The sequence below is a fragment of the Camelina sativa genome, chromosome 6 (genome assembly GCF_030686135.1).
Source record: "Camelina sativa cultivar CO46 ecotype springtype chromosome 6, ASM3068613v1".
Classification (NCBI taxonomy): domain Eukaryota; kingdom Viridiplantae; phylum Streptophyta; class Magnoliopsida; order Brassicales; family Brassicaceae; genus Camelina; species Camelina sativa.
The window spans coordinates 20457256-20475160 of record NC_141885.1 but is presented as its reverse complement, the minus strand read 5'-3'; the positions used below and the strand labels follow the sequence as shown (position 1 = coordinate 20475160).

The 17905-nt window shown below is 32.9% G+C and overlaps 1 protein-coding gene and 1 long non-coding RNA gene across 5 annotated transcripts; one reads left to right on the top strand and one right to left on the bottom strand.

The window, feature by feature from the left end:
- Nucleotides 1-5466: 5466 nt before the first annotated feature.
- LOC104791865 (uncharacterized) lies at nt 5467-9307 on the bottom strand. Of its 4 annotated transcripts, none has more exons than XR_015559665.1 (4): nt 9020-9307; nt 6744-7049; nt 6269-6404; nt 5467-5847 (listed from the first exon to the last, which is right to left on the bottom strand). It is a non-coding gene; the product is annotated as an uncharacterized LOC104791865 (long non-coding RNA). The 4 variants fall into 4 exon arrangements; XR_015559666.1 differs by having other exon boundaries at nt 5467-5970; nt 9020-9195; XR_015559664.1 differs by lacking the exon at nt 9020-9307 and having other exon boundaries at nt 6744-7280.
- Nucleotides 9308-15572: 6265 nt separating this feature from the next.
- On the top strand, nt 15573-17731 carry LOC104791864 (transcription factor MYB25). The gene is made up of 2 exons (XM_010517858.3): nt 15573-16064; nt 16611-17731. The coding sequence occupies exons 1-2, from the start codon at nt 15770-15772 to the stop codon at nt 17513-17515; spliced, it is 1200 nt and encodes a 399-aa protein (XP_010516160.2). The 5' UTR covers nt 15573-15769; the 3' UTR covers nt 17516-17731.
- The last annotated feature ends 174 nt before the right edge of the window (nt 17732-17905 follow it).

The window sequence follows — 17905 nt, the reverse complement described above, 5'->3', positions numbered from 1 at the left end:
TTATAATTTATACCTTAATATGTAAAAGACTATGATTTTCACATATATAAGTATTCTACAAAAAATGAAATATTTGTTTTAAAGAATTTGTTATCATTTTTCATTTATAAATTGTTTACTTGAGTTAAATTTTGCATCATTTTTGTTTCTTTTTTCAAAAATTTATTGAAATATCTTTATTTGACTTCTTGAACTTAAATAATATGGAGTACATAAGAAATATCGAAACATCAAATTATCCGTTATGAAAATAAGTTTTAAAAAAATTTAGAGCTGATTTATAAAAAAACTGAATATATATGTATAAGAGCCAAGTTTTGATCTTGGGACATGTGGGTTATGGGCCCACCACACTTCCGGTGCGCCACTCTGGTTTACTTGCCAAGGTCATGAATTTAAAATGTATAATTATATTTAAGGATTCTTCTACTATTTTTATTTTGGAAGATTCATTTTACATTCTTTTTATATATATATATATCGATTTGTATAATTCTTTGTTCAAGTTTTGACAAATTACGATAGAAGAATTATATAAAAATTGCAAATTACATGTGTATTTTATTTTTGAACCACCTTATACATTTGTATCTGAAATATGATATTGCACAAAATTTTGATCATGTTGATAAGGAAAAGCAAAAGAAAAAAATGACATAAGGAAAAGTTATATATTAAATACTAATATGCAAACTATCATACTGATCATGTGGTGTGGAGATGTTATCTTCAAGGAGACATTTCATCAAGTTAGAGACTCATTCAACCTGTTAAAAAGTTAGATCAGTTTTATCGGTGGAAATATATCATCTAAGTTTTTTAATAATAAAGAAGTACGTAATATTTTTTCATATAATTTAGTTTTAAAAAAAATATTAAAACTTTAAACAAACGAAGGACACAATTGTTTCTCAATAAGTTCTAACACTGTAGTTTCTTGTTTGAAAATATTTGATGTGTTTCTCTAATTTTATTTTTTAATAAGCGATATACTTCTTAAAACCGCACCAATAGAGGTGACTTAACATATACTCTCTTAAACTCACAAAAAAGAGAATCTAGCGTGTCGCGTCATGCATAAAAGTTTTTTTTATCTCTAAGGAATGCATGTCGTCCCACTTTGATTGAAAATGGTATTTCACTGTAAAATGAATTTCATGGGAGTTGGTGGAGATAGAAGCTACCTCTTGTTTGACAAAAAAAAAAAAAAAAAAGAAGCTACCTCTTTAAGGTATCAATAGAAACATATCTACAGAAGACATGGTTGTTGATCCAATGTTATTATTGTAGAGAGTTGTCGAAGATAATTTTATTAATCACATGACCAAAGTATTTATACAAGAGTTTGTAGTTATCACAAACACAAGATAAGCTAAGATCTTTACAAGATAATGATAGAACATATTGAAGTATATCATATTTATACTAATACGTCCTGCAAGATGGACGTCGGTTGCAGAGGCCAATTTTGTGACAGAGAGTTTCAGACCGATGACGCGGCAACAACTTTGTTAACGCATCCGTGAGTTGATCTTCAGAGCTAATGTGTCCAACTCGCAGTTGTTTTGCTTGAATCTACTCTTGAACAAAATGATAATCAAGAGCTAAATGCTTCACGCGGGAGTGAAACACTGGATTCGCAGACAGGTAAGTAGCACCTTTGTTGTCACAAAACAGAACCGGAGTAGTAGTGGACTGAATACCAAGTTCAGACATGAGAGAATTGACCCACTTAACTTTAGAAGCAGCGGCAGTAAGGGCCCGATACTCCACCTCAGTAGAAGACCGAGCAACACCACTCTGTTTTTTTGATGACCAAGAAACAGGTTGCCGCCCAATGTATACAAGATAACCGCCAATGGACAAGTAATCATCAGGACTCCCAGCCCAATCAGCATCGGAATATGCATGAAGAGTAGTAGGAGTGGAAGCAGAGAAGAAGATGCCCTTGTCTGCAGTCCCAACCAAGTAACGCAACACTCGCTTGACAGCCTCCCAATGCACATTAGTCGGCTTATGCATGAACTGGGATAAGCGATTGACGGTGAAAGCAATTTCAGGCCAAGTAAGGAGAAGATATTGCAGGCTACCAATGGTGGCTCGATATTGAGTTCCATCAGACAAGAGAACGCCAGACGAGAGAGTAAGAATCTGCGAGGAGACCATCAGTGTATGAACAGGCTTAGCCTCCGCCATGAGAGTCTTGTGCAGCAAGTCAGTGATGTATTTTGTTTGTGTGAGATGGAGACCAGCAGTTGTGCGATAAGCTTCCATACCAAGGAAGTAGGAGAGCTGACCAAGATCCTTGAGAGAGAACTTGACACCAAGAAGGTTTGTGACCCATTTTAACTCAGTCATGGCGGATCCAGTGATGACAATATCATCGACGTAGACAAGGATATAAATATAGGAAGAGCCAGTGCGAAGAACAAATAGAGAAGCATCAGCATGAGAGTTCTTGAAGCTGATGCTAACCAAAAAAATCTTTGAGAGCATTATACAAGGCATGTGGCGCTTGCTTCAACCCATAAACCTCCTTTTTAAGTCGACAAACATGATGCAGTTTTTCTTTATCAACAAGACCCAGAGGCTGGAACATGTACACTTCTTCGTTTAACGGCCCTTGGAGGAAGGCTTTATTGACGCCTAACTGAAGAAGTGGCCATTTGCGGCCAACGGCAGTGCCAAGAACCGCATGAATGGTGGCATGTTTAACAACCAGACTAAATGTGTCATGATAATCGAGTCCAGGTAGTTGGTGAAAACCTTTAGCGACGAGACGAGCTTTATACTTGTCTATGGAACCATCCCGATTGCGCTTGATACGGAAGACCCATTTGGACCCGACGATGTTCTTTGCAAGAGAGCGATCAATTAAATCAAGAAGAGATCAAGGTGAGATCAAGAAGATGAGCTTGGTGATGTTGGCCATGTTGAGATAGATCAAGGTTTTTTGAGGTTTAGAGATGTTAAAAACAGGGGAGGATTCAACAGAGGTAGAAGAAGCTTTAGAAGACATGATGAAGAGGACAGAGATTGCAGAAGAAGAACAAAAGATAACGAGAGAAGAGAAGAGAAGAGAAGAGAAGAAGATGAGAGATTTTTGGAGTTTTTAGGGTTTTGGATCAATGCTCTGATACCATGTAGAGAGTTGTCGAAGATAATTTTATTAATCACATGACCAACGTATTAAGGCCTGGGCATTCGGGTACTCGTTCGGGTTCGGTTCGGGTAATTCGGATTTTTGGGTTTTTGGGTTTAGATGTATAGGACCCGTTCGGATATTTCTAGACTTCGAGTTTGGATCGGGTTCGGTTTGGGTATTTTGGATTCGGATTACCCGAAATTCACTCAAAATTTTAGTATCTAATTTAGTCTAAATAATTCAATAATACACAATATATCTAAAAATTTAGAGTATTTTTCACCCAAATTTACTAATAAACAGTTTAAATACTTCAAATTATCGAAAATATCTAAAAATCTGAATATTTTGTACACATATATTATTAAAATTATAAATATTACTAATATATTACTACTATATATTAATAATGTGGGAATATTTGGATATCCGTTCGGATTTCGGTTCGGATTGGGTTCAGATTCGGGTTTTCGGATTTAGAGATTTAGAACCCGTTCGAGTATTTTACAATTTCGGATACGGGTTCGGATCGGGATTTTGGATCGGGTTCGGATCGGATATTCGGATCCAGGTATTTTGCCCAGGCCTAAACGTATTTATACAAGAGTTTGTAGTTATCACAAACACAAGATAAACTAAGATCTTTACAAGATAATGATAGAAAAGATCCAAGTATATCATATCTATACTAATAATTACCACTAATTTTTGTTTTCCAGCTTTTCATGCCAAATGAGAAGATTGTCCAATATAATGTCATTAACAGGAGAGAGATGAATAAAATTGTCAAAGAGGAAAATTTTTAACAGGGATAATATGATTCCTTTTATATTATTATCATCATTCTGAACCAAGATGTCATTGCAGTTTTATAGTTACTAGGATAGTACCCGCGCTACGTCGCGGGATTGTTTATTGTTTTGTTGTTTTTAATTATTTCGTGGTTAATTTTTGTTATGTTGTTTTTAATTATTTCGTGGTTAATTTTTGTTATGTTGTTTGTAATTAAAAATCATTGTTTTTACCTTTTTGTTCAACAAATTAAAAATCATTGTTAACATTGATTTTTAACAATGTTCATTTGTAATATTTTTGTTTTTAAGTTTTTGTTATTAATTTTTGGTGATTTTAAAAAATTTATTTTTGTGAAATCTTAGACTTAATGAATTTTGTTTTTTCTTATATTAGGATGCATTGGTGGACCATTATTATTGCTAGATGTTTGTTTTATTTAAATGAAATCAACTTTGATGGTTTCTATTGATTATGCTTTTTATTATTGGTAGAACACCTAAATCGCATTGTGTATGTATTGTAAAATACATATTTGTATTTAAAAGAAGGATTTTTTATATAACATTAAGGTCAAGAAATGAGATTTTAAATGGAAAATAGTTGTTTGGAATAGCTGAGATGTTATTTTTTCTGACTTAATTTTCTTTTGTTTCTTTGTAATCTTCACCTGCATTTTATTTTTGTTTAATTTTGGTTAGTATTGTAGAAATTTAATGGGTAAATTATTATTTTTGTGTTTTTCTTTGGTTTGGGGAATACATGTGTCTTTGTATTGGAAATTGTCTAATATTTCACATTTTTGATTGATGCCTTTTTTTTTTGTTAAATCCAAACATCTGACAGACTTGGGAAGGAAATGGAAAAATTCAGTGGTCTTAGCGGTCCTAAATGCCTTCCAAAATTCTGATTGATGGGGGTTGTATTCATTTGTTATGGTTGCTTACTTTCATTTATTAACGCATCATTACATGAGCATAATTAGGAAGAAACTCAACTAAGGATTTTGGGTGACAAAGCTAAGCATAAGAAATACAACCAAAAAGGAACAACTATAAGATTAATCTCATCAGTATCTTGTTCTGATATAGTAATACGGTAATACTGATATATGTAATTTCACACAAACACAACATTAGAAATTGAAAGGTAAACTACTAATAAAAATCAGGCCATGAATGTCGACTAAATAAATAGATATATTCAATGAATAGAAACAAAATGGTATCAGATGAGATGATACATATCCTTTTAGGTGCATGGTCCAAAACAATTCTGGCTCTCATTATAATTCCAAATTGACTCAAACTTCCTAACACCCCATAGAAAATTTTTGAGTTTAGCTTTGCGAGCATGTTAGTATTTCACCTTTCTCTGAAATAAAAATATCAAAAAATCAAGCAGAAGTTGAGTTCTCACTACCAACAAAGGGTGACCTTGAAGATCGTATTATTTATTCCATCAAAGGGTCACTTTACCCCACACCAACACTTGCTTGCATCTGAAAAGGCATATGCTAGCAATGGATCTGTTAAATAGAGGAAGGTTATTTGTAAACTCAACAGGTACTGAGGTACAATTGCACACAGCAAGTTACACAAAAAAGGCAACAAAAAATAAATTACAGATATAATAGTGAAGCGAAGTACAGTAATGATTGCTATCTTAGTACCAACATCTCTTCTTTCTCTAATTTAAAAACGAAGTCTGTCAAAACTGCCTTTGTGATGTTCCTGATACGTTCTTGCAAGGCAAATAAACCGACCTGAAGCTGAACCATATTCCATTTCGCTAGTCATTGCACGTGTGCTAGAGGAACATGATTCCAGACGTTTCTGCATTTTCTCTTCATCATCCTGCATTTCCTTCTGCCATATCCTTATTTTGGCTTCTAGAACCTGTTGTTCTTCCTGCAAAAGGATACAGTGATTTGAAGAGAGAGTGAGTGTTGGCTTAAACATACTCATTCAATAACATGACCGGTTTTCGTATGTATAACGAAAGATCTGCAACATTTCATTGTACATTCATATCTGTAAAACAAAAACAACAATGGAATTCATCAAACTTGTTAGTCAAACAAAATGCCATAAAACTTGATAGTTCGAATCTTCATACTATGATACAATTGAAGCTTAACGGATACCAAACAAGAAATTTTCAAAATGCAAAACACTCTGTTGACATAACCAATTGGATCCAAACAACTTAACAAGATTCTTCTGGGTAAAAGAACATTTGGAGCTTATCATTCTGTTTCACAACTTCAAACCCAACAGAAGAAAAAACAAGCTGAATAAGGAAAAAATGAGATAAAAATCATTTCATTACCAAAAACTTGCTGAGGAGTCGAACACTTAGTGGGATCAGGTTCCAACATCTGCTTCACAAGGCTCTTTGATCTTGCTATTGTCTGTGACCAATGATCTCTCTTTAATATTGCAAGAGCCGTGCAATCAAACATAGCCTTTGATCAAGACAAAGCAACACACACTTTAAAATCAATATCAATCTAGACATCACCACAATAACCGATCCAGTTAGGCATATACATTACCTATTAAAGACTCAAAAACAAGTAAAGTATAAATCTTTGAACAAAGAAAACACACAATAACATATTTGGTTGACAAAAAACATATCTAAAAACCAATTAATTTACCCTAAAGATTCAAATCCATAGCAAAAGTTTACATCTTTAACACATAACATATCATAACACTAATAGATTTTCTTGGATATTAAAATTTTCTGGATTTAGAACAGACCTCTGGCTGATTGTCATAGAGATTAAGGACAAGGATACCTTGAAACTTTTCACATGCTTGAGTTTTAGTTTCCGACCAGACAAATCAACTCGATCCAATGGATGCTATGAAGCTTGTTATAATTTACTCACAACCTCCGCAGCTTCTTCATCCGCCACCGCCGCAACATTATTCTAGGTAGACTTGTAGATCCTCACGAGCCGAATTGATTCCCATCAGAAAGTTGATTCTCATCAGAAAGATGAATATTAGCTCCAACTTGAGAAGAATTCCAAATCGCGTTAAAAATAAAAAGTTGTAATCGAGATGTTCCATGATTTTGTTCGGAGGTTAAGTACTCAAATCTATTGACAAATTCATAAAAAGAAGAAGAAGAACGATCAATTTTAACAATGAAGAAGACTATTATTTGTCCACCTAAGATAAAAAAAAGGCTGATGTGTATTAATTGTTATAATTTGATAGGATAGAAATTTTTACTAAGGTGTCAACACATGCTTAAAAGTTAAGGCTGATGTGTCATGGTGATAAACATCCTAGTTTTATTATATTGATCCTCACATCTATCATGATTCATGAATCATAACCATCACATCACCTAACAATTTTCTTAGTAAACCCATCTAAAACAAGGAATCTGGAGAAATGAAGATACATCTGTATTTTAGAGCAATAAAAACATTGAACGACGTAACAATGAACTCGAATGTAGAGAGTAACCGACATAACTTGAATGTAGAGAGTGACCGAACCACTATATAAGAAACACTACTTAATTAGAATATACAACATTCTAACTAACTATGCGACTACATCATTTTGCTTCTTGTATACCAAGTTATGTCTCATAGCCATGCTGTTGATTGCAACAAAAGGTTCTTACTTTTTGATCTTTTGTACATAATTTAATGTTTCGCTGTTTGCATTTTAATCCCTACTAGACATAAGTAGTTGGTGTGGATTTTTTTTTTAAGCGTATAAGAATTTGTTAGTATTTAGTATTTTCTTGCATTTGTTTTGTTTATATTAACATAAAATTTACATAAAATGAAAATATACTATAGTTTTTTTAACAGAATAAAGCATTAGACATTTTTCATTAAAAAAAATAAAAAGAAAGTATTACATGCATTTTGACATTGATCGAGATCTTAGATCGAATAAAAAAGGTTGACCCATGGTGGAAAAAAAAATAGTATAAGTGGCTGCAATCCTTTTAATAGGGATCAGTGGAGAAAAGAAGGCTTTAACACAGTGAATATCATTATCTATTAATTACTTTATAGTTAAAAGTTAGCATTTTTCCCAATAAGAGGAAGACAAATCATTGTATTGGAAGTCTCTTTTACACTTTCACAAAGCATCGAATAATTAGAAGAAAAATTTGGTACCAATGGTCACAAATATTTTCATTTTAAATACAGCAACCGTAGCCTTATAATTTATAGACTACACCAAAACTTCACTATTCTCTTTCTTTACACTGTCCCAAATGGAATCTAGTTTTTTCTTTTCTTTTGCATTTGATAGTGTTTCAAACTATTTTTCCAAAGAAGTTTGTATTAGACGGAGGAGGTTGAAAAATTAAACAGAGACATAATAATAGAAGTAGAACTATATAGTACGCACACTATACAGTACTACTTTATCAATCAATTGAATGCTTTTTTATTTTATTCCCTACATAGTGTATAGTTACGATAGTTGTCGTTTCTTAAAACTAATAAAAAATTTGTGAAATATTAGATTTTATTTTTTTCCTTTTCGAAAACGAGCTAGTCTCTATAGTCAGAAAAGGATATATATTATTTTTCTTTTCTGAAAAGAATGATCAAGAAAAAGGAAGCATTGTATTTCACCCATTTTTCATGGTTATATACTTATTATAGTTAACAGTTAACACTAATATTCTGAATTAACTTTCTAATCTTGATTTCAACACAAATGATAAAGTTAAAATGGACCGGATCTCATTTACTGGATCCAAGCACTTCGTCATCTGTGATTTGGAGATCAAGTTCAGTAATCTGTTGACATATATAGTTCTATAAAGAAAATTATTCAGGGTGTATCATTTTTAATGCTATGTATTATATGTTTAGAGGATTAAGAAAAAGAAAAAGAAACTTTTATTTTTACAAGGAAATCAATGCAAAACAACAACAAAAAGAACGAAGCAAATCAATGCCAAAAATTAACAAATGACTAAAATGTTAGGAAAGAAAGAAGGGAACAAAACTAGTCTATTTTTTTTTTAAATACAAAAAAATGGTTGTTGTTTATTTGGCATGTATCATCAATCTTTGAAACTTACTTGTAGGAGGAACAAAGTTTTGTGAACTTGATCGACCCACGAAGAATCTCCTGCCGGTGAAGCCTCTGGTTATGAAAACCCTCTGACCTAAGTAGAAGCTACCAAAGGATGAATCCAAAGAGATCGCATGATCCGGAAAAGAAAGCAAAGTTTTGGGGTTTGTGATAAATCAGCTTAATTAGGATCAATGCGATCCCTTTGGATCCTTTCTCTAGTTGCTGCGAAGAACTCTCTCTCTCTCTCTCTCTCTCTCTCTCTCTCTCTCTCTCTCTCTTTCAAGGTGGGAGCAATGGTGTTTTCCTCGAAGGCCATTGATATAAAAGATGGTATGTTCCTCTTCTTGTTAAATAAATACACTTTTTTTTTGACAGCAAAATACATCTTTTAAGTATCCACCTTCTCATCTTTAAACTCTTTTATTATAATTATTATTATTTCCACTTTAAGGGTTTTACTTTTTATTTGACTTGAAGGAGTAAACAAGACGTCTACACTTCAGACGATTTCTTGTGGCCTTATTTGCCTTAACATTTGATTTATATATTTTACACCGCTATTATTATATGAATACTTCTTTTGTTTTTGTTTCACATATCTTTATAAACCAAATATAATACCTTCTAACATCATTCATGGACTTACGTAATGTAATACTCAAAAACTTATATATTGAATAGTCGAACTACGTTCTGATCACCTTATATGAAGCTTGTAGAAATTTGAAGACGCTAAAATTTATTCATTGATACCATTTGATATCTATATCCAGTGGCTTCAGTGGAGGTGAAATTAATTTTGTGGGTCACATAAGCTTCAACAACTCGTGCACATCCATCTAACAAATTTTGAATTATGTAACTTTGATGCATATTTTAGGTCGTCATAACTTACTTTTTTGTTTTAATTACAATGACACTGGTATAAGAGAAAATGAAATATGGAGACAGTGCACATGAACCAAAAATTTACAACATTATGCAATGGTTTCATTTAAAATCCCTTACTTTCATGGTAAGAAGTGTACGCTCAAATTAATTACTGATCGAGAAACCATTAGTTAAGTCCCAAATAAAGCAAGACGAAAATTAACATAGTAGAATATGTACCAAAGCAATACCAAAAAAGTGTTTTTTGCTCTCTATATATAATCTTATATCAAGTATCCCAATATTTGTTGAATATATATATATATATATATATATATCATTTTTCTGATATCAATAGTATTAAAGGTCAGACATGCCGAAAACTTAATTCAAATTTTCATTTGTTGCAGAACCTTAGGATGGAAATCAATTAATTATTAATTTGTATGTGTGTTTAAAATAAGTACAATTTAAAGTTAAGAGTATACTTTCACTTTTTAGCATATGGTGCTAATATTCAAGTATAGTTTTAGAGAGAGAAAAACATTTAGAGAAAATAGAATTACTTTAGTTTTAAATTTTTAAAAACCTTTCTCAAACAACCCAGACAAACTATTCCATCTTAGATATTCCCCACAAGTTGGGTGGCACTATTAATTATCTTTTTGTCGTTTTATCATCTTTTTAATTTGTTCTTAGCTTATTTTTTTTATTCGAAAGTTTAATTTTCTTTGTGGTCCATCCCATGTTCCCTTTCGCTTTTGGCACCAAACATTTCCTATATAGACACTTCAAATATTTGTTTAGGTTTTTTGAAATTAGTTATGCAACAAATTAATTATATTTTTCTTTATTTTCTAAGAAAAAATGTGAGTAATAGTTCCGAGGATAAATCAATTTCTTGTAAAATGTCTAATACATAGCTACAGATGCAATCATATGATCAGATTGAAGTCAAAGATATGGTCATATGATTGAAACCTAATAAAGAATCATTATATTAATGGATCCAATGCTTCTTCATCTTCTTACATATATCCATCCTATAGTTGTATAATTTATATTTTCGTAATACTATCAAAGATGCTCATTATGCATGATCAATAATTTAAATTAGCTCATAGACATCACATGTTTTCCATTTTTTTCCTTCAAAAAAAACCATCACATGCAAAGCATCACATATTATATTCTTTATTTCCTAAAAATAACAATTTGGCGAAACAGTAACCAAAAGTCTAAAATTCTGTATTATTGGCGTTATGTAATAAATCCACGATGCTATGTGTTTCCAAATGAATCAATCCACAGAGTGGTTTACTGTAACTATCAAGGATAATAATTTCATAAGAAAAACTAATATATATTTTTCAAAATTTCCAAAACGTGAGCAATCTTTAAACATGCCATCACTGCTTGGCTTGGCCAGGAGAAGAAAAAGGAGAGAAAAAGAGCATGAGCATGTGGCCTACTGTGTTTCCCTCTATGAGATTAAATTTTAAAATCTTTTGATAAAATAAAATTATGTAAATATATATATATATAGGTGGGAAAACAAAGAATCTACAATAAATCAGTGCACATGGAGAGTCTATTCTACATAAGGGAGGTATTCAATTTCATACCAGACAAGGATAATCTTTGGCTTTTCCATCTGTTCGAACATGACTCGAGTTACAGCATCTTATTGTACGTATAACTGTGTATATATAGTAAGAATGAAAACATATTATTGTTGGATCTTTAACTTAATTCAGAAATATATTAATTTATTTTGAGAGACGTGAGAGTTGGAATAGAGAATGATGAGGCTTTCAAGATTGTAACTAAGATTGTGGCAGTCTTCTCAATCACATGATTTGTGTTTGTGCTTTTGTAACTACTACTAAATACTAAGTACATATTTTTACCTTTGTCAGGTAAAGATATTCTTTTTAATCAGTAAAAAAAAGTTCAGCAAAATCCACTATGTCAATTATTAATGGGACCTTTAAGGCATAGACTAAAAGGGCCTAAAAATTGTTTACAGGTAAACTAACTTATAAATCAGTAGTACTTCCTTGTGTCATCATCATCATCAAGCCTAATAATCATCATGCCAACCCATAAGGATTCGGAAAAAAAAACTCGTATAAAGCATTTGGTCATAGCGTGAACCTGAAAGCAATCATGAAGATATCCATAAATTGTTAAATTTCATAATTTTGGAATAGAATTTGGTAAGCATATACCAATACATCATTGATCCTGTTTTCCGCGATACAATTGCATAAGTAGAAAATTGTCAGTAAACCACGAAAATATGTGTTGTGCTTTTTGCGTTGCTATCAACTTTCTTACATAACACACACATACATCTTAAAAATGTCATATATATGAATGAGGTATATATGAATATCATAATGTGTATGTATTTGGAGACGCACGTATGGATGTAGAGCATATGGTAGGGTAAAATGGGAATGCATGGTCTGTATTTGTAGAGAAATGAAATCATGAAAGTGAGATACGCATATAAGACAGCAAAACAAAAGTGGGTCACTTGGAAAAGATCCCAACGTAGAGAACATAATATTAGATGTCTCTTCTTTGTTAGACACCAGCCCCAGTTCCGCACACCTCTTTGTCGTTCTTCTCATCACCTTATTTCGTACTCACAACCGCATCATCACAATATCTGTATATATATTTGAACTTTGATATACAAACCATTAACAAGAAAAACTTTATTATATACATAGGTATATTGGTTTTAACACACTTGCATTGTTTGTAGGCTAACAAGTCCTGTTGAAGTTTGGATTTTGTTAATAAAGAAAAAAACCACAGAATATTGATGAAATATTGACTCAAGTTTATTTTGATCAGTTACGTTATGTATGTGGTTTTATTTAAATAGTCTGATTTTGCTATATAACTACTTGGGTTTTTTTTTTTACATATATAAAATATATCGCATAAATATAATACACACATGGAATGTATATGTTATATATATTCTAACTATACTGTACTTTTTACATAAATGGGCACATCCATATTGAAGAGTTTTGAGTGGAGAAACGAAAGAAGGACAAGTTGAATAAGAAGGCACCAACTCTTATGGACCTACTTGCTTTGCATCTATGCTTCCCGCTTTCAATTCTCAAGTCGTGTTCATTTACAAGGCATTGCGTCACTGCACAATTTCCTCTTCAATCAGGTTTATCTTTTTATTAATTTGGCAAGAGAAAATATTTCTATGTCGAATAAAATAAAAAAAGAGAGGTTAACTTCAAGTAGTCAACTAATCGAATAACAGTAATTAATGAAATTCAAAAATGGGTAAGTGAATCTCAACGTAATTAGAATCTAGAAAAATCGGAACTAACCAAGATTATAAGACTGAGATTTAATTATTGACCACCCGGGAAAGATAAATATATGTGCAGCTGTATATGTACCAAAATGTGTGTTGGTTAGAAACGGAGCTACTGAGGGAAAAGGCTTCTAGCTAGTCAGAAACGGAATGTATCATTCAAAAGCTAGCTATGAATTCGACGGGGACCATTTCAATATTTACTTTCCGCCTCAACTATATGAACAACTCAAGTTATAAATATATGACTACTATACATTTACGCGAGAATCTATGTGGACTATGATGCTACCATAGTACCATATCGCTATGTCGAGGTTCGAGATTGATTCTATATCGTAATTATTTATTTTCATAAAGGCTTAATTTACATAATCAGTCGATCTCTTTTTTGGCTGTGGAATTTCGCACAATCACAACTCAAATTTACATTTACTATTATTATTTTTTTTTTCGCAAGTGTCAAGAGTTGATAAGAAGGTATTAATAGCACGTGGCAACATTAACTTAGTGTCCAATAAATAGAAGACAATGTCGTTGTCTTTCCCAATTCCATTGTCCTAATTTTAGGGCAAGAGTATGTATGACTCGATCGATGCTCGCGTCGTTTTATCTTAGGTCTAATTTAAATTATTGACTTGTCTGTTACGTACGTAACTTTCGTTCCCAGTAAACTAAACTAACCAAATTATAAGATAATGAAAAAACAAATATCTTATCAATGAAAATTATTAATATCCAAATACTATCTTTAAGATTCCAATTTTATATATATATAGAAGTATTATTATCTATTGAAAAAAAGGTCGTCGCGGAAACATAAAGCATAAAATGCCTCACCGCCGTTGTCACTTTTGTCTCGTCACTGAGTCCGGGACTGCGTCGATTAGACGTCTCCATCACACTTCGTGTTCATATTCCTCGTGCTATACCACGAGGTACGTCTGATGCTTATTGTATCATCAACGGTATTAAGTGTAAGTAGTTTGGAAGACTGATATATATGATTAAGGATTTAAGATTTGAGTCGTGAAGCTTTAATATATAGAGTGTTTGATGAAGATAATGACGTAGAGCGTAAGTAGGAATGGACCGGATGAATATGACGTAGAGCGTAAGTAAGAAGGGACCGGATATTCATATATAGTTTGACTGCTAATGATAATATTTATCGGTTCGGCTCAAGAGTCTATAAAAAAAGACCAAGAAAACTAACATAAAGTGTTAGTTAGAACAAACAAACTGCATATAATGGACATGCAATGCAAGAACACGTCACAATATGCGTAAATCAATGTTGGAAACATAAATTAGTAAAAATTGAGAGACTCAAAAAAGCCAAAGTTAACAGAATATATGGAGGCATGACACTGCTGGAAACAGAAATAAGTTTAGCATATGAAGAAGATAGATCAGTGCATACACGACGAAGTGTCAAGTACTGTAAAAACTTCCCCATCATTTAACTGATCTCCAATTGATGATATACCAAAACCAGACAAGTGTAAAAACAATATCAAATTAGCAAAGCCCAAAAGACCTAGTTGGGCCTAGGTTCGTTTAAACTTATTGATGACTTTATATAGTAGGCCTTAAAGTGAGGTTATATATATATATATATATATATATTTTCATTAAATCAATGCCGAGAAATTTCAAGGCGTTATTGATTTTGAAAATCCAATCAAGTAACTCGTCTTTGAAGTAATATCAAAGTTCAAAATGCTCAATCAGATTACATTATAGCACTTAAGCCGTTAAGCGTGCTCTAAAAGCATGATCATCTAGTAATTGATAAATGTTCATCAAAAAATACACAACATTGAATTGTTCATACATATCAATCACTTTCAACTAGATTCAAACACTTAAACCACCAAAAACGTGTTTTCGTTACTAATTAAAAAGTCAGATCATCTTTAAAACCAGGCGCTAATATCTTTTTTAATTTAGCATAGATTTTCTCTTTTTTGTGTTTTTTTTTTTTTTCAAAACCATATATATCTTTTTTCTAACTTATATCAATTTTATGTTTATCACTTACAAACCACCACACCTACTCAATAATTTTTTTCCGAATTACATAAAGCTCACTCTCAAGTAATTTCGTGGAAGTAGTTTTAGTCAAACTTTTTCTTCTTCCAGTTAAATTATGAAAATATATATAAGTGGGAAAGAGGAAGAAAAAGAGAACTTAATTAATTAATTTATGAGTCATAACAGACTCGGCGTTACAGAAAAAAAAGTAGGGGCAACATTCAATGAAAGAGAAGGGTAAATTAGTAAATTACGAAACAGAAGAGGAAAAAAACGAACCCCAGAAAGAGAGGGGTACGATAGTAAAAAATAACAAAAAAAAAAAAACCGAACCCGAAAAGAACATTTTCCTCTTATTAAAACCTCCCCACTAAGCTTTTGCAGTTAGGAAAGCTGGTAGTACAAACGAAATAACCAAAATCATTTTTTCTTTTTTTTTAATTTAGCCCTCAGGGAGAGGAAAAAAAAAAATCGAAACTTTGGTGTAAAATGGATCGATCGGAGCCGTTACCTTTACCATTTACAGATTCCGATGACATAAGTGCTGAGTTAGCTGGTGGAGATTCAAGCGGTGGTTGCGGCGGCGGTGGAGGAAGGGTTAAAAGTAAAGTGAAAGGACCTTGGTCTACGGAGGAAGACGCCGTTCTCACTAAGCTTGTGATTAAGTTAGGTGCTAGGAATTGGAGTTTGATCGCTCGTGGTATCCCTGGTCGTTCTGGTAAATCTTGTCGTTTGCGTTGGTGTAATCAGCTTGACCCTTCTCTCAAGCGTAAACCTTTCTCTGGTAACCAAACCCCTCCCCTTCGATTTCGTTACATCTAAATGTCTGATTCTTTCTTTTTGGGTTTTTTTGTTTGATTCTGATATGTTCGTTTGAGTGATTTCTCGATCTTCATCCAAATCCTTTTGAGTGGTTTTGTTTTGTTTGTTTTCGTGTTCATATGACTTTTGAAATTTTGTGGTGTATTACTGAATCTTCCTAGTTTTGGTAAATTTTTTGTGATCTTTAAGTGTTAGAAGTTTGTGAAGTGAGATGTTTGATGTATTGATATGAATATTCTGATGCAATTCGTTGAAAATGTTAGCTTTCATCTAAATCTTGAAGTTTACATTTTTCTGCTCTGTCGATTACATTGGATAACAGTGTATTATGTCACAGAGATAGACAATTTCTGTTAACTATTCTCAGAACCAATTTCATTGTTACATGAATCCATAGCATATAACTTCAGAATGAACTTTATTGTTGTTATGTACTTTTGGATTCTTTTGGGTTTGGCTTTTGAGATTGATTCTGTTTTTGCTTTCTTTCTGTTTGTTCTGCTTGTAGATGAGGAAGATCGTATGATAATATCAGCTCACGCGATTCACGGAAACAAATGGGCGGTGATTGCCAAAATGTTATCCGGGAGAACAGATAACGCCATCAAGAACCACTGGAACTCAACCCTTAGACGTAAATACGCTGATCTTTGGAACAATGGTCAATGGATGGCTAATTCAGTTACCACTGCTTACGTCAAGAACGAGAAACTCGACGAAGTGTCTAAGCCATCCTCAAAACAACAGTTGCCTCAAGAAGATATCAATTCGCCACCAAAGCCACCACAAGTGAGTGATGTTATAATGGAAGATGCAGCCAATGAACCTCATCAAGAACAAGCTTCTCCACCAGTAGAGATTAACGTTCAAGCTCCACCAGTAGAGAGTAACGTTCAAGCTCCACCAGTAGAGAGTAATGTTCCAATAGAGAGTAGTAACGTGTTTCGCCCAGTGGCTCGTGTTGGTGCGTTCAGTGTCTATAACCCAACTAGCCAAAGAAATGGATACAGGGACCACAACATAGTTCCATGCGAAGGACTCTTGATTCAAGCGGCTAAACCTGATTCATTGGCTGGTAAATTTCTACAATCTCTTTACGATGAGCCTCATGTCCCTTCAAAATGTGGTCGCGGTTGCTCTACTACAAATGCAGCTGAAACCAAGTTCTCACGTAACTCGGTGTTGGGACCTGAGTTTGTGGATTACGAAGAGCCTTGTGCAGTTTTTAACCAAGAACTGATATCTATAGCAACAGATTTGAACAACATTGCGTGGATAAAGAGTGGTCTTGACAATGCAGTTGTCAGAGAAGCAGAACAGAGTTTGAAGATTGATAATTGCAACTATAATGACCCTCGAATCAAGTTTACTGGAATGGTGCCTAGACAAGATTTCTTCTGTGCAAGAAGCTGAAACTCAAATAGGGCTTGAGAATCATCATCCCTCGCCCCACTTTTTTTTTTCCCCAATTCTTTGCGCTTTAATGCATATATAGATGATGATCTTCATGATGATTCGAGGTTGTTTCTCACATTTTGATTCGGATTCCGTTGAAAGGGGAGACTAAACATAGTCAAATCCTTATCTCTTATATATAAGAATAAGAATCCCAAATCATTTTCTTTCAAACGCTGGTTGTGATTAGAAAAACTGAAAAGTTAAATTAGTGGCTTCGTTTATATGTTTTTGTAACAATCGTTTAAAGTGTTCTTTAAATAGCTAACCGGTTAAATGCGTGTAAAGTTGGGCTTAGGCCCATGGAGTCTCATAACTTAGACTTAGTCTCATTACTTAGAATCTAGG

Bases quoted from the DNA above. Each gene is read 5' to 3' on its own strand.
- LOC104791864 (XM_010517858.3), top strand. From the start codon at position 15,770: ATGGATCGATCGGAGCCGTTACCTTTACCATTTACAGATTCCGATGAC. The intron at 16,065-16,610 runs GTAACCAAACCC...TTCTGCTTGTAG, and splicing joins CAAGCGTAAACCTTTCTCTG to ATGAGGAAGATCGTATGATA.